At 45.6% G+C, this 17774-nt stretch overlaps 1 protein-coding gene across 6 annotated transcripts in view; it reads right to left on the bottom strand.

Moving 5' to 3' along the window:
* LOC109898230 (tight junction protein ZO-1) overlaps nucleotides 1–17774 on the bottom strand; it is a 199749-nt gene that overhangs the window by 61518 nt on the left and 120457 nt on the right. For 5 of the 6 annotated variants that reach the window (XM_031832990.1, XM_031832986.1, XM_031832991.1 and 2 more), the window contains exon 1: nucleotides 798–908. In XM_031832990.1, coding sequence (XP_031688850.1) covers nucleotides 798–803 — 6 coding nt within the window. In that variant the 5' untranslated portion in view covers nucleotides 804–908. Of the gene's footprint in view, nucleotides 1–783; nucleotides 1138–4040; nucleotides 4144–4377; nucleotides 4503–6986; nucleotides 7044–17774 lie in introns of those variants that run through there. The other variant, XM_031832992.1, reaches the window with a different exon arrangement.

Below are 17774 nucleotides of genomic sequence, written 5' to 3'. Positions count from 1 at the left end.
CACATATCCCAACTAACCCTAACTAGACAACACATATCCCAACTAACCCTAATTAGACAACACATATCCCAACTAACCCTGACTAGACAACACATATCCCAACTAACCCTAATCAGACAACACATATCCCAACTAACCCTAACAACACATATCCCGACTAACCCTAACCCCGACTAGACAACACATCCCAACTAACCCTAACCCCGAAACACATATCCCAACTAACCCTAACCCCGACTAGACAACATATCCCAACTAACCCTAACAACACATATCCCAACTAACCCTAATCCCGACTAGACAACATATCCCAATTAACCCTAACAACACATATCCCAATTAACCCTAAACCCTAACACAACATATCCCAACTAACCCTAACAACACATATCCCAACTAACCCTAACTAGACAACATATCCCAACTAACCCTAACAACACATATCCCAACTAACCCTAACCCCGACTAGACAACATATCCCAACTAACCCTAACAACACATATCCCAACTAACCCTAACAACACATATCCCAACTAACCCTAACCCTAACTAGACAACATATCCCAACTAACCCTAACCTCGAAACACATATCCCAACTAACCCTAACAACACATATCCCAAATAACCCTAACCCCGACTAGACAACCTATCCCAACTAACCCTAACCCCGACTAGACAACCTATCCCAACTAACCCTAACCCCGACTAGACAACCTATCCCACTAACCCTAACCCCGACTAGACAACATATCCCAACTAACCCTAACAACACATATCCCAACTTTGTGATGCTCACCTTCATTCTTTCGGGACTTTACGAGGGTGACTTTGGCGGGCCGCGGGGGCTGGTTGAGCGAGCGCCGGTCGGCGCGCGGGGAGAGACTCCTCTCCCGTGAGCCACTGCGTTCCCGCTCTCTGTCCTTGTCCCGCCTTCCGGCGCTCCGCCCGCTGCGCCGGGCCGAGGCTCCACCCACAGCGCTGTAGGCGCTAGGGCCGCTGCGTGCGGAGCGCGTCTCGTATATCTCCTCGTCGTAGCTATCTTCCTCATCCTCCTCCTCATCATCATGCTCCGACATGGTCGCCCTCTCCCCCAGACGGCTCATGGGTACATGCACCTTCCTCTTCCGTCTGATCGTCTGAAGAGGAAGAAGACAACTTTAGCACGATGCCACTAGATTACCCCCCCCCCCTCATTCCTTCCATGTCATCTCTAACTCCCTCCCTCCCTCTCTCTCTCTCATGACAAGACCTTAGCCCCATAGAGACTAAATCTAATACATCATAATTTTTGTAATTTATTCTGTGGTAAGCGCCATATCACTACATTATACCCTGAAACTTCCAGTTCTCCCTCTGGGGTATTCCATGCTCATTGGCGGTGCTAAGATATGACCCCCCCAGGTTTTAGCAGATGACAGGTTAGTCCCAAGCGTGCTGTGCTCCAGGTATTAAAGATAAAGGAACTGCCCAATTCAGACGTTCATACATTAGTAAGAGCTGGAATCTATATCAGTGGACTGGTGTTAAAGAGTCAGACTCAGTCAGTTGTGTCATTTTGTTAACGTTTTACACCTTGTTTTGTTTGGGGCGACAAAACAAAACCCAGGCAAAACATAATATAAAAACAAACCCGGGCAAGACCCAGTGTAAACAAACCCGGGCAAGACCCAGTGTAAACAAACCCGGGCAAGACCCAATGTAAACAAACCCGGGCAAGACCCAATGTAAACAAACCCGGGCAAGACCCAATGTAAACAAACCCGGGCAAGACCCAATGTAAACAAACCCGGGCAAGACCCAATGTAAACAAACCTGGGCAAGACCCAATGTAAACAAACCTGGGCAAGACCCAATGTAAACAAACCTGGGCAAGACCCAATGTAAACAAACCTGGGCAAGACCCAATGTAAACAAACCTGGGCAAGACCCAATGTAAACAAACCTGGGCAAGACCCAATGTAAACAAACCTGGGCAAGACACAATGTAAACATACCTGGGCATCAAAAGCATAGCAAACTCAAACAACTAGCCAGCTAACAACTCCAGCAAAGTTTCAGAGTAAGGTCTCTCTTTACGTAGTGTTGTCTCTCTTGTTGTGATGAGTGTTTTGTCCTATATTTATATTGTATTTATTATTTTTAATCCCAGGCCCTCGTCGCTGCAGGAGGCCTTTTGCCTGTTCCTAGGCCATCATTGTAAATAAGAATTTGTTCTTAACTGACTTGCCTAGTTAAATAAAAAGGTAAAATAAATAAATACATACTCTATACTGCCAAAACAAACCTGCACTGACTCTATACTGCCAAAACAAACCTGCACTGACTCTATACTGCCAAAACAAACCTGCACTGACTCTATACTGCCAAAACAAACCTGCACTGACTCTATACTGCCAAAACAAACCTGCACTGACTCTATACTGCCAAAACAAACCTGCACTGCCTCTATACTGCCAAAACAAACCTGCACTGCCTCTATACTGCCAAAACAAACCTGCACTGACTCTATACTGCCAAAACAAACCTGCACTGACTCTATACTGCCAAAACAAACCTGCACTGACTCTATACTGCCAAACAAAACCTGCACTGACTCTATACTGCCAAACAAAACCTGCACTGACTCTATACTGCCAAACAAAACCTGCACTGACTCTATACTGCCAAACAAAACCTGCACTGCCTCTATACTGCCAAAACAAAACCTGCACTGCCTCTATACTGCCAAAAAAAACCTGCACTGCCTCTATACTGCCAAAACAAACCTGCACTGACTCTATACTGCCAAAACAAACCTGCACTGACTCTATACTGCCAAAACAAACCTGCACTGACTCTATACTGCCAAAACAAACCTGCACTGACTCTATACTGCCAAAACAAACCTGCACTGACTCTATACTGCCAAATAAAACCTGCACTGACTCTATACTGCCAAACAAAACCTGCACTGACTCTATACTGCCAAAACAAACCTGCACTGACTCTATACTGCCAAAACAAACCTGCACTGACTCTATACTGCCAAAACAAACCTGCACTGACTCTATACTGCCAAAACAAACCTGCACGGACTCTATACTGCCAAAACAAACATGCACGGACTCTATACTGCCAAAACAAACCTGCACTGACTCTATACTGCCAAAACAAACCTGCACTGCCTCTATACTGCCAAAACAAACCTGCACTGACTCTATACTGCCAAAACAAACCTGCACTGACTCTATACTGCCAAAACAAACCTGCACTGACTCTATACTGCCAAAACAAACCTGCACTGACTCTATACTGCCAAAACAAACCTGTAAGTGCAGGTTTTAGTTGGCAGTATAGAAGGGCTACACCACCGGTATGCACATTTAGCAATGCGTGTGTGGATCTATCGGCTGTTTGCTAGCTAGCTTGCTGACTAGCGTTGCTTACCAGCAGTGGACAGCTAGCTGTCTCTCGTGATTATCAGACCTTGGCACGGTCCAGAGAAGCATGTGGGTACTATCACTAGAATAGCCGTGAGTGATGAGTCTTAGCAAGTTGAAAATAATAAAAATCCCTTGCTGAATGAAAAATCACCGCACAATTCCCATTTCATTCCAGAACTTTCCCGGCCAGTGTTTTCAAATCTGCACTGCTATAGCACAGACGGACAGGCAGACAGCCAGGAGCCAATATATGAATCACAAGTATTTGTCAGCTAAATTACACTTTTATTCCATTTTACTCAACTCAAATTTGTGAGTCTTGTTTAAAATAAGAGAGATATAGATCGGCCTATTTGTATTGTTGATGTGTTGCTGTTGTCGTGGATGGATCAGAGGAAAAGATAGGCCGAGAACAGGAGCTATGAAAGGATCATTAACATAAGCTACGCATCATAATTACCTGGAGAATTCCGACCTACAATTTGTAAACAAACCTGCTGTACTCGTAACACATAAAAACTCCATTTGTATCCCTTTTTTAAAAATTTTTTTAACTTACTGAGTCTGGCTTTAACATAGGACTTTTAAATCTCAGGGTTCCTCAAACAGATACTCACAATTTTAGCATTCTTTCCACTTTTCCGTAGTTGCTGGACTGCGTATGCATGTTCCACGTTGTCCATGGAGACGGCGTTGACCATCGTGACTCTGTCATTCTCCCTGGAAGGAAAGGTAGGAGAGAGTGACTTGTAAAACAATGTAAACAAATGTCTTTGTAAACAACCAAACGTTTAATTTTTTACAAAATTTAATACTATAATTTTGCACCATCCATAGCACCTTCTATGAATTTGAGAGAGGTTACATTTTCTCCAAGCCACATCCCTCAGCTTCATATCAAACCAAGAGAGCCCATGCGGTAACTCATCCCAAGAGAGGAGAGGAGGATCTTACTGCAGTAGGCCCTCGGCTGGACCTCCCTTCAGGACATCTGAGATAACGATGGAGGTCTCACCACTCTGAAAATGAGGGTTATCCCGACCTCCCGAGATGGCTATCCCAAAGCCAAACCCTGGTGCCTGCACAGAGATGGAAAATGACATGTTCACTGACTACCCTGGTGCCTGGTGATACAGAGACCCAGAGAGAGAGACTCAGGAGACTCACGTGTGACGTCAGAACACAATAGTATTCACCACAAAAGAGAGAGAGAGGGAGGAAGAGAGAGAGCGAGAGCAAGAGAGAGACAGAGAGAGAGAGAGAGAGAAAGGAGAGAGAGAAAGAGAGAAAGAGAGAGAGAGACAGAGAGAAAGAGACAGAGAGAGAAAGAGAGCGAGAGAAAGAGAGAGAGCGAGAGAAAGAGAGAGAAAGAGAGAGAGAGAAGCACGTTAGAACACAACAACTGTATTCATCACAACCACTGAGAAATATCACAGACCTCTCCAGTCCCAACAATTCCACTACTACGTCACCTTCTAAACAAAGCACTGTATTGGTTTGATAGGGGAGAGTAGTAAACAGCTAGCAAGTTATCGACTATTTAACAAGTGAGCCGTTTCTGCTGATAATTAAAGTCAAGACGATAACCTCATAACCATAGCTACCTTGCAACTGTTTATCCTCTTCAAAACAGTGGCAGAGTTATTTACAGTTTCTACATTAGGTGAAGGTGAAATGGACAGACAAGGAAATAGAAGGAGTGTAGGAGGGGTGGGGGGGGGGGGGGCATGACAGACAGTGATTTGTATTGACAATCTATGCTTGTTGTGTTCATATGCCCGGACCCTTGGCCTGTATGGAAGGTCAAGTTGTGACCTTGTGCTCTACAGCCTGGTGGAAGAATCATGAACACTTTTTAAAAGGGCAAAACAGACCGTGTCGACGAGTGGTTAAAAGCAGCGTCCTATCGCCTGTGACCACAGAACAACGGCCATTTTCTATTAATCTCAAGACGATTTTACACGTTGAATCATAACGACGACAGCAGGTGTTTTACTGAGCACGGCCAACGTTCATTGAGGTGCGTCTTGTCCTTTTATACAGAGCAGAATCCTGAATGCTTGCTTCTTATTGGACAAGTCCTGGTAGTCCCTCCCCCGCTTCAGTCAGTTTTATTCCATTTGGTGCCTAATGAACAAGGTCCTGTTATTGTGTGTTCAGTGAGCATACTGTATGTGTACGGCTTGCAGCATGCTGACTAGTGGAGGCAGGAGGAAAAGAAGATGGAGGGAGCAGGGAAAAAGGACAAAATGGAGGGAGGCTTGGGCACAGAGATAGAGTGGTTTCAACCATCCCACAGAGATAGAGGGGTTTCAACCATCCCACAGAGATAGAGGGGTTTCAACCATCCCACAGAGATAGAGGGGTTTCAACCATCCCACAGAGATAGAGGGGTTTCAACCATCCCACAGAGATAGAGGGGTTTCAACCATCCCACAGAGACAGAGGGGTTTCAACCATCCCACAGAGACAGAGGGGTTTCAACCATCCCACAGAGACAGAGGGGTTTCAACCATCCCACAGAGACAGAGGGGTTTCAACCATCCCACAGAGACAGAGAGGTTTCAACCATCCCACAGAGATAGAGGGGTTTCAACCATCCCACAGAGACAGAGATAGAGGCGTTTCAACCATCCCACAGAGATAGGGGTTTCAACCATCCGACAGAGATAGAGGGGTTTCAACCATCCCACAGAGATAGAGGGGTTTCAACCATCCCACAGAGATAGAGGGGTTTCAACCATCCCACAGAGACAGAGATAGAGGGGTTTCAACCATCCCACAGAGACAGAGATAGAGGCGTTTCAACCATCCCACAGAGATAGGGGTTTCAACCATCCGACAGAGATAGAGGGGTTTCAACCATCCCACAGAGATAGAGGGGTTTCAACCATCCCACAGAGACAGAGATAGAGGGGTTTCAACCATCCCACAGAGATAAAGGGGTTTCAACCATCCCACAGAGATAGAGGGGTTTCAACCATCCCACAGAGATAGAGGTGTTTCAACCATCCCACAGAGAGAGGTGTTTCAACCATCCTACAGAGACAGAGATAGGGGTTTCAACCATCCCACAGAATGTCACAAGTTGTATGTCTCTTGCTCAGTTGCGAAAAGCAATGGTGATATAAAAGGCAAATGCCGACAAGAATGTTGAAAAGATGTGACAGACAAAGAGAGAGAGAGACAAGGAGAGAGAGAGAGACACACAAGGAGAGAGAGAGAGACACACAAGGAGAGAGAGAGAGAGAGACACACACAAGGAGAGAGAGAGAGAGACACACACAAGGAGAGAGAGAGACACACACAAGGAGAGAGAGAGAGAGAGAGCGAGAGAGACAAGGAGAGAGAGACAAGGAGGAGGGGGAGAGAGAGAGAAGGAGAGAGAGAGAGAGAGGAGAGAGAGAGACACATGGAGAGAGAGAGAGAGAGAGAGACACACAAGGAGAGAGAGAGAGAGAGAGAGACACAAGGAGGAGGGGGAGAGAGAGGAGGAGAGAGACAAGGAGCAAGAGACATGGAGAGAGACAAGGAGAGGTAGAGGTATCCTATGCACTACTCACCCTGTGTAGAGTTACTGTGTGCTGTTCCCATATGACGGTCTCCTCCATAGCTGCACTCTGTAGAAATAAATCCTTATTTTCATCATCATCACTCCAATTAGTGTCAGTAGCCCCCAGGCTTTAGATGTACTCATTTAGCAAAATAAACTTTCACGCCTCAATATCTAAAAATACATTTCAGAACCCCCCCCCCAAAAAAAAAAATCTGCACCACACAATAGTGCCAGTATTTTCGACGAGCCTATCACGGATCGGCCCGTGACGAATTAGCGGTTTTCCTTGTATCAGGGGTTCATACACATTTTGACAGATGGAATTCTCCATGATTTTTAACCACATTTCCATGACCAACAATTGGCGGCATCTCTATGGTACAGTTGAAGTCAGAAGTTGACATAGGTTTGGAGTCATTAAAACTCGTTTTTCAACCACTCCAAAGATTTCTTGTTAACAAACAAATAGTTTTAGCAAGTCGGTTAGGACATCTACTGAGTAATTTTTCCAACTATTGTTTACAGACAGATTATTTCACTTATAATTCACTGTATCACAATTCCAGTGGGTCAGAGGTTTACATACACTAAGTTGACTGTGCCTTTAAAACAGCTTGGAAAATTCCTGAAAATTATGTCATGGCTTTAGAAGCTTCTGATAGGCTAATTGACATCATTTGAGTCAATTGGAGATGTACCTGTGGATGTATTTCAAGGCCTACCTTCAAACTCAGTGCTTCTTTGCTTGACATCATGGGAAAATCTAAAGAAATCATCCAATACCTCTGAAAAATTATTGTAGACATCCACAAGTCTGGCTCATACTTGGGTGCAATTTCCAAACGCCTGAAGGTATCACGTTCATCTGTACAAATAATCGTACACAAGTATAAACACCATGGGACAACGCAGCCGTCATACAGCTCAGGAAGGAGACGCCTTCTGTCCATAGAGATGAACGTACTTTGGTGCGAAAAGTGGAAATCAATCCCAGAACAACAGCAAAGGACCTTGTGAAGATGCTGGAGGAAACAGGTACAAAAGTATCTATATCCACAGTAAAACGAGTCCTATATCGACATAACCTGAAGCCACTGCTCCAAAACTGCCATAAAAAAGCCAGACTACGGTTTGCAACTGCACATGGGGACAAAGATCGTACTTTTTGGAGAAATGTCCTCTGGTCTGAGGAAACAAAAATAAAACTGTTTGGCCATAATGACCATTGTTATGTTTGGAGGAAAAAGGGTGAGGCTTGCAAGGTGAAGAACACCATCCTAACCGTGAAGCACGGGGGTGGCAGCATCATGTTGTGGGGGTGTTTTGCTGCAGGAGGGACTGGTGCATTTCACAAAATAGATGGCATCACGAGGGAAGGAAAATGATGTGGATATATTGAAGCAACATCTCAAGACATCAGTCAAGAAATTAAAGCTTGGTCGCAAATGGGTCTTCTAAATGGACAATGACCCCAAGCATACTTCCAAAGTTGTGGAAAAATGGCTTAAGGACAACAAAGTCAAGGTATTGGAGTGGCCATCACAAAGCCCTGACCTCAATCCCATAGAACAATTGTGGGCAGAACTGAAAAATGGGAGGCCTACAAACCTGACTCAGTTACACCAGCTCTGTCAGGAGGAATGGGCCAACTTATTGTGGGAAGCTAGTGGAAGGCTACCCGAAACGTTTGACCCAAGTTAAACAATTTAAAGGCAATGCTACCAAATACTAATTGAGTGTATGTAAACTTCTGACCCACTGGGAATTTGATGAAAGAAGCTGAAATAAATCACTCTACTATTATTCTGACCTTTCACATTCTTAAAATAAAGTGGTGATCCTAACTGACCTAAGACAAGGATTTTTTACGAGGATTAAATGTCAGGAATTGTGAAAAAACTGAGTTTAAATGTATTTGGCCAAGGTGTATGTAAACTTCCGACTTTAACTGTATATATATATATATATATATATATATATATATATATATATAATACCAGTAAAATACCCGTCATAAATTTGGACACACCTACTTATTCATGGGTTTTTCATAATTTTTTACTATGTTCTACATTGTAGAATAATCTTGAAGACATCAAAATGATGTAGACTTCCGACTTCAAATTGTACGTGTAAAAAAAAGTAAGCGTAATGTGGTAGACGGATCCCATTAACCATCTCCTGTCGTTGAGCAAGGCACTTAACTCCCCCACAAAGTAGAACACCTTTTAGGCACCTGTATAAAACACGTGGTCAACCCTTAGGCTGGAGAGCTGCTGGGTGTGCAGGCTTTTGATCAAGCCCTGCTCAAAACACATCAGAGCCAGTTTATCAAGGTCCGGTTGAGCAGATCATTCCTAAAATTGTGGTTTGTTAGAGGGGGCCTGGACTAAAAGCCTGTACCCATTATCTCTCCTGGAGGATGGACGACCGCCCATTATCTCTCCTGGAGGATGGACGACCGCCCATTATCTCTCCTGGAGGATGGACGACCGCCCATTATCTCTCCTGGAGGATGGACGGACGCCCATTATCTCTCCTGGAGGATGGACGACCCCCCATTAGCTCTCCTGGAGGATGGACGACCCCCCCTTTATCGCTCCTGGAGGATGGACGCCCCCCATGATCTCTCCTGGAGGATGGACGGCCATCCATTATCTCTCCTGGAGGATGGATGACCCCCCATTATCTCTCCAGGAGGATGGACGCCCCCCATTATCTCTCCTGGAGGATGGACGGCCATCCATTATCTCTCCTGGAGGATGGACGGCCATCCATTATCTCTCCTGGAGGATGGACGGCCATCCATTATCTCTCCTGGAGGATGGACGACCGCCCATTATCTCTCCTGGAGGATGGACGACCACCCATTATCTCTCCTGGAGGATGGACGACCCCCCCATTATCTCTCCTGGAGGATGGACGACCACCCTTGATGTAAAACACTGCAACATTACAACCAAATACGTTTCGCTCATTCAATATAGCAAAGATCGAGTGGCTATGGTAGGCTACAAAGATGTTTATTCAACTGAAGCCAGCCCACAAATGTTCAGAAAATGTACCTTTTCTAGTTGTAGCCATATTTATCTTAGCTACCTTATAAGTGTTTACTTTGCAGGCTGACTAGTATCTATTGAGTTGCATAACTTTATACTTTAGGTCAAAGCAGTGGTGGAAAAAGTAGTGCACTGGGCCTTTACTAGTCCCGTGTTAGAGGATCGATATATCGTCTTCTGTAGCACAGCCGGTGGTGGAAAAAGTACTCAATTGTCATACTTGAGTAAAAGTAAAGATGCCTTAATAGAAAATGACTCAAGTAAAAGTGAAAGTCACCCAGTAAAAAACTACTTGAGTAAAAGTCTAAAATATTTGGTTTAAAATATACTTAAGTATCAACAGTAAAAGTATAAATCATTTCCATTTCCTTATATTACGCAAACCAGACGGCACCATCTCCTTGTTTATTAATTTATTTACGGAAAGCCACATGCACACTCCAACATTCAGACATCATTTACAAACAAAGCCTGTGTGTTTAGTGATTCCACCAGATCAGAGGCAGTAGGGATGACCAGGGATGTTCTCTGTTTAGTGAGTCTGCCAGATCAGAGGCAGTAGAGATGACCAGGGATGTTCTCTGTTTAGTGAGTCCTCCAGATCAGAGGCAGTAGGGATGACCAGGGATGTTCTCTGTTTAGTGAGTCCTCCAGATCAGAGGCAGTAGGGATGACCAGGGATGTTCTCTGTTTAGTGAGTCCTCCAGATCAGAGGCAGTAGGGATGACCAGGGATGTTCTCTGTTTAGTGAGTCCTCCAGATCAGAGGCAGTAGGGATGTTCTCTGTTTAGTGAGTCCTCCAGATCAGAGGCAGTACGGATGACCAGGGATGTTCTCTGTTTAGTGAGTCCTCCAGATCAGAGACAGTAGGGATGACCAGGGATGTTCTCTGTTTAGTGATTCCTCCAGATCAGAGGCAGTAGGGATGACCAGGGATGTTCTCTGTTTAGTGATTCCTCCAGATCAGAGGCAGTAGGGATGACCAGGGATGTTCTCTGTTTAGTGATTCCTCCAGATCAGAGACAGTAGGGATGTTCTCTGTTTAGTGATTCCTCCAGATCAGAGACAGTAGGGATGACCAGGGATGTTCTCTGTTTAGTGATTCCTCCAGATCAGAGACAGTAGGGATGTTCTCTGTTTAGTGAGTCCTCCAGATCAGAGGCAGTAGGGATGTTCTCTGTTTAGTGATTCCTCCAGATCAGAGGCAGTAGGGATGTTCTCTGTTTAGTGATTCCTCCAGATCAGAGACAGTAGGGATGACCAGGGATGTTCTCTGTTTAGTGATTCCTCCAGATCAGAGGCAGTAGGGATGACCAGGGATGTTCTCTGTTTAGTGAGTCCTCCAGATCAGAGACAGTAGGGATGACCAGGGATGTTCTCTGTTTAGTGATTCCTCCAGATCAGAGACAGTAGGGATGACCAGGGATGTTCTCTGTTTAGTGAGTCCTCCAGATCAGAGACAGTAGGGATGAACAGGGATGTTCTCTGTTTAGTGAGTCCTCCAGATCAGAGACAGCCGGGATGACCAGGGATGTTCTCTGTTTAGTGAGTCCTCCAGATCAGAGACAGTAGGGATGACCAGGGATGTTCTCTGTTTAGTGAGTCCTCCAGATCAGAGACAGTAGGGATGACCAGGGATGTTCTCTGTTTAGTGAGTCCTCCAGATCAGAGACAGTAGGGATGTTCTCTGTTTAGTGATTCCTCCAGATCAGAGACAGTAGGGATGACCAGGGATGTTCTCTGTTTAGTGATTCCTCCAGATCAGAGACAGTAGGGATGACCAGGGATGTTCTCTGTTTAGTGATTCCTCCAGATCAGAGACAGTAGGGATGACCAGGGATGTTCTCTGTTTAGTGATTCCTCCAGATCAGAGACAGTAGGGATGACCAGGGATGTTCTCTGTTTAGTGATTCCTCCAGATCAGAGACAGTAGGGATGACCAGGGATGTTCTCTGTTTAGTGATTCCTCCAGATCAGAGACAGTAGGGATGACCAGGGATGTTCTCTGTTTAGTGATTCCTCCAGATCAGAGACAGTAGGGATGACCAGGGATGTTCTCTGTTTAGTGATTCCTCCAGATCAGAGACAGTAGGGATGACCAGGGATGTTCTCTGTTTAGTGAGTCCTCCAGATCAGAGGCAGTAGGGATGACCAGGGATGTTCTCTGTTTAGTGATTCCTCCAGATCAGAGACAGTAGGGATGACCAGGGATGTTCTCTGTTTAGTGAGTCCTCCAGCTCAGAGACAGTAGGGATGACCAGGGATGTTCTCTGTTTAGTGAGTCCTCCAGATCAGAGACAGTAGGGATGACCAGGGATGTACTCTTGATAAGTGTGTGAATTGGACCATTTTCCTGTCCTGCTAAGCACTGAAAATGATACATTCAAAATGTAACGAGTACTGTCAAGGAAAATGTCAAGGAAAATGTAGTGACGTAGTGAAAAATATAAATAGTAAAGTACAGATACCCCAAAAAACGACTAAAGTAGTACTTTAAAGTATTTTTAATTAAGTACTTTACACCACTGCTAAAAAGGACCCTAGTTCAGCCGCCTACGCTAGATACTGCTGCAGATACTGCTTCATTATGTCAAGGAGAGGGGGAAGAAGGGAGAGGGGGGACAGGGGAGAGGGAAGAAGGGAGAGTGGGGACAGGGGAGAGGGAAGAAGGGAGAGTGGGGACAGGGGAGAGGGGACAGGGAGAGTGGGGACAGGGGAGAGGGAAGAAGGGAGAGGGGGAACAGGGGAGAGGGAAGAAGGGGAACAGGGGAGAGGGAAGAAGTGAGAGGGAACAGGGGAGAGGGGACAGGGGAGAGGGAAGAAGGGAGAGTGGACAGGGGAGAGGGAAGAAGGGAGAGTGGGGACAGGGGAGAGGTAAGAAGGGAGAGGGGGGACAGGGGAGAGGGAAGAAGGGAGAGGGGGAACAGGGGAGAGGGAAGAAGGGAGAGGGGGAACAGGGGAGAGGGGAGAGGGAGAGTGGGGACAGGGGAGAGGGAAGAAGGGAGAGTGGGGACAGGGGAGAGGGAAGAAGGGAGAGGGGGAACAGGGGAGGGGACAGGGGAGAGGGAAGAAGGGAGAGGACAGGGGAGAGGGAAGAAGGGAGAGTGGACAGGGGAGAGGGAAGAAGGGAGAGTGGGGACAGGGGAGAGGGAAGAAGGGAGAGGGGGAACAGGGGAGAGGGAAGAAGGGAGAGGGGGAACAGGGGAGAGGGAAGAAGGGAGAGGGGGAACAGGGGAGAGGGGAGAGGGAGAGTGGGGACAGGGGAGAGGGAAGAAGGGAGAGTGGGGACAGGGGAGAGGTAAGAAGGGAGAGTGGGAACAGGGGAGAGGGAAGAAGGGAGAGTGGGAACAGGGGAGAGGGAAGAAGGGAGAGGGAAGAAGGGAGAGGGGGGACAGGGGAGAGGGAAGAAGGGAGAGTGGGGACAGGGGACAGGGGAGAGGGGAGAGGTAAGAAGGGAGAGTGGGGACAGGGGAGAGGGGAGAGGAAGAAGGGAGAGTGGGGAGAGGGGAGAGGGAAGAAGGGAGAGTGGGGACAGGGGACAGGGGAGAGGGAAGAAGGGAGAGGGGGGACAGGGGTAAGGAGGGGAAAGAGAGGAGAGAGGGATCTCAGGGTGATCTGCACCAGAGCCAGCTGAGGTGTTGAGGAGCGATGGTTTTATTTATTTATTTGCATGGCTCCTGCAATGCAGCGAAAGAGAGATGGGATCTGCTGAGCCACATCCCCTAAAGTCAGTATTGTCACAACTACACCACTAGACTAAATCTCTGGATAGCTTCTGTAGCATTCACTGTATCCAAGCCAGCATTGTCACAATGAACCAGACCACTACTGTACATCTCATTCTCAGATAGCTACTCATACTGACTGTATTCTAGCCAGCAATCTCAATCCCAACCAGGAAATCTCAAAGTAGATCAAATTCACAGATACTGAAACTAAAAATAAAACCATACTGACACTGCACCAGCAGCAGAACCAGCATTCACAGACACTATATACCATAGCCAGCATTCACAGACACTATATACCATAGCCAGCATCCACGTACACTATATACGGGGCGGCAGGCTAGCCTAGTGGTTAGAGCGTTGGACTAGTAACCGGAAGGTTGCAAGTTCAAATCCCCGAGCTGACAAGGTACAAATCTGTCGTTCTGCTCCTGAACAGGCAGTTAACCCACTGTTCCTAGGCCGTCATTGAAAATAAGAATTTGTTCTTAACTGACTTGCCTAGTAAAATAAAAGGTTAAAACACAGACACTATATACCATAGCCATCATTCACAGACACTATATACTACAGCCAACATTCACAGACGTGGTATACCATAGCCATCATTCACAGACACTATATACCATAGCCAGCATTCACAGACACTATATACCATAGCCAGCATTCACAGACACTGTATACCATAGCCAGCATTCACAGACACTGTATACCATAGCCATCATTCACAGACTCTATATACCATAGCCATCATTCACAGACTCTATATACCATAGCCATCATTCACAGACACTATATACCATAGCCATCATTCACAGACACTATATACCATAGCCATCATTCACAGACACTATATACCATAGCCATCATTCACAGACACTATATACCATAGCCATCATTCACAGACACTATATACCATAGCCATCATTCACAGACACTATATACCATAGCCAACATCCACAGACACTATATATTATAGCCATCATTCAGACACTATATACCATAGCCATCATTCACAGACTCTGTATACCATAGCCATCATTCACAGACACTATATACCATAGCCAACATCCACAGACACTATATACCATAGCCATCATTCACAGACTCTGTATACCATAGCCATCATTCACAGACACTATATACCATAGCCAACATCCACAGACACTATATACCATAGCCATCATTCACAGACTCTGTATACCATAGCCATCATTCACAGACACTATATACCATAGCCAACATCCACAGACACTATATATTATAGCCATCATTGACACTATATATCATAGCCATCATTCACAGACACTATATACCATAGCCATCATTCACAGACACTATATATCATAGCCATCATTCAGACACTATATATTATAGCCATCGTTCAGACACTATATACCATAGCCATCATTCACAGACACTATATACCATAGCCATCATTCACAGACACTATATACCATAGCCATCATTCACAGACACTATATACCATAGCCATCATTCACAGACACTATATACCATAGCCATCATTCACAGACTCTGTATACCATAGCCATCATTCACAGACACTATATACCATAGCCATCATTCACAGACACTATATACCATAGCCATCATTCACAGACTCTGTATACCATAGCCAACATCCACAGACACTATATATTATAGCCATCATTCAGACACTATATATTATAGCCATCATTCAGACACTATATACCATAGCCAACATCCACAGACACTATATACCATAGCCATCATTCAGACACTATATACCATAGCCATCATTCAGACACTATATACCATAGCCAACATCCACAGACACTATATATTATAGCCATCATTCAGACACTATATATTATAGCCATCATTCAGACACTATATACCATAGCCAACATCCACAGACACTATATACCATAGCCATCATTCAGACACTATATACCATAGCCATCATTCAGACACTATATATTATAGCCATCATTCAGACACTATATACCATAGCCATCATTCACAGATACCATGGCCACTTTAGACAGCATTGTCATGTCAGACCCAGTAGATCTCAGATACATGATACTATAAATAAAGATGAAACCATACTGAAAGATAAAACAATCCTGCTGCTGGTGGCACACATAGGCACACACACACACGCACGCACGCACACACACACACACACACGACACTGTGACCACAAATCAAAACAGACCACACTCTCACGCAGAGGAAGTTAAAAAGGTATTTTAAATACCTCTTAACAATGTATGAATGAGTGTGATACAAATTGTGGAAATGGGGTAGGAGGAGACTTGAGACTTTATTAAGTATGCTTGGAATGTCTTTACACACTGCATATTCCCAGGCACTCCACAGAATACAATGGGCTTGTTGCTGGCGACAACCTGCCTCCTCATAGTGGTGGCATTATGAGGAAGTGTGCTGAGTGACTTTATTAAGTATGCTTGGAATGTCTTTACACACTAACAACTGGGCCTACGTGCAGTAAAGCAGGACAATTCCAAGCTGTCAGCCCAGTATTCATTATTGCACACCGTAGCAAAACATTTTGTAACAGGAAACATTTTGAACAAAAAAAATTAAAATGTGTTTCTATATGAAAAATGCAGGTCGCCAGGCTGTTCGTCGACCAAGATTTCTTTAGTCCAGCATATAACTACTCTTTAAAAAAAAATGTTTTATCATGGTGCACAAGACACCTGTCTAATTGGCTCCTGTCTGAGTGGACTGATCCATTGTGGAGGCCATCTGATTGGCTCCTGTCTGAGTGGACTGTTCCATTGTGGAGGCCGTGGGGATGGCACAGTCCAGAAATCTAAGAAATGTGCTACTGAAATTGTATATGGTAATATTATGTACGAACAAATGGTGCAACACTAATAAAAATATTATTATTTCATAACAAATAAGCTTTTTCCAGCATTGTATAGTGGTCGCTGTCCACAGTTCTGAAACATCAGTGCACTGTTGAATTGGCGCCTTTTCCGAGACCATGTTGCTACGTGCATAATGGGGCAACAGGTGGCCTAGTGGTTAGAGCGTTGGGCCAGAAAGGTTGTTGGATCGAATCCCCGAGCTGGTAAAAAGGTACAAATCTGTCGTTCTGACCCAGTTAACCCACTGTTCCCCAGTAGGCCGTCATTGTAAATAAGAACTTGTTCTTAACTGACTTGCCTAGCTAAATTTAAGAAAAATTTAATAATAGCAAAAAATGAAATGATAGCAAAGCATCTTGGTGTTGAGAACAATGTGGCAGAGGCAGCAGTGGAATTAGGAGACGAGAAAACCAGCCAGGGGGAAGTGATGCTGCTGCTGGGAGAGACAGTGGGAAGTGATGCTGCTGCTGGGAGAGACAGTGGGAAGTGATGCTGCTGGGAGAGACAGTGGGAAGTGATGCTGCTGGGAGAGACAGGGGGAAGTGATGCTGCTGCTAGGAGAGATAGGGGGAAGTGATGCTGCTGCTGGGAGAGACAGTGGGAAGTGATGCTGCTGCTGGGAGAGACAGTGGGAAGTGATGCTGCTGGGAGAGACAGGGGGAAGTGATGCTGCTGCTAGGAGAGATAGGGGGAAGTGATGCTGCTGCTGGGAGAGATAGTGGGAAGTGATGCTGCTGCTGGGAGAGACAGTGGGAAGTGATGCTGCTGCTGGGAGAGACAGTGGGAAGTGATGCTGCTGCTGGGAGAGACAGTGGGAAGTGATGCTGCTGCTGGGAGAGACAGTGGGAAGTGATGCTGCTGCTGGGAGAGACAGTGGGAAGTGATGCTGCTGCTGGGAGAGACAGTGGGAAGTGATGCTGCTGCTGGGAGAGACAGTGGGAAGTGATGCTGCTGCTGGGAGAGACAGTGGGAAGTGATGCTGCTGCTGGGAGAGACAGTGGGAAGTGATGCTGCTGCTGGGAGAGACAGTGGGAAGTGATGCTGCTGCTGGGAGAGACAGGGGGAAGTGATTGCTGCTGCTGGGAGAGACAGGGGGAAGTGATGCTGCTGCTGGGAGAGA

Source organism: Oncorhynchus kisutch, linkage group LG10 (genome assembly GCF_002021735.2).
Source record: "Oncorhynchus kisutch isolate 150728-3 linkage group LG10, Okis_V2, whole genome shotgun sequence".
NCBI lineage: Eukaryota > Metazoa > Chordata > Actinopteri > Salmoniformes > Salmonidae > Oncorhynchus > Oncorhynchus kisutch.
Note: the sequence above shows the minus strand (reverse complement) of the source record. Positions and strands in the feature narration are given on the sequence as shown.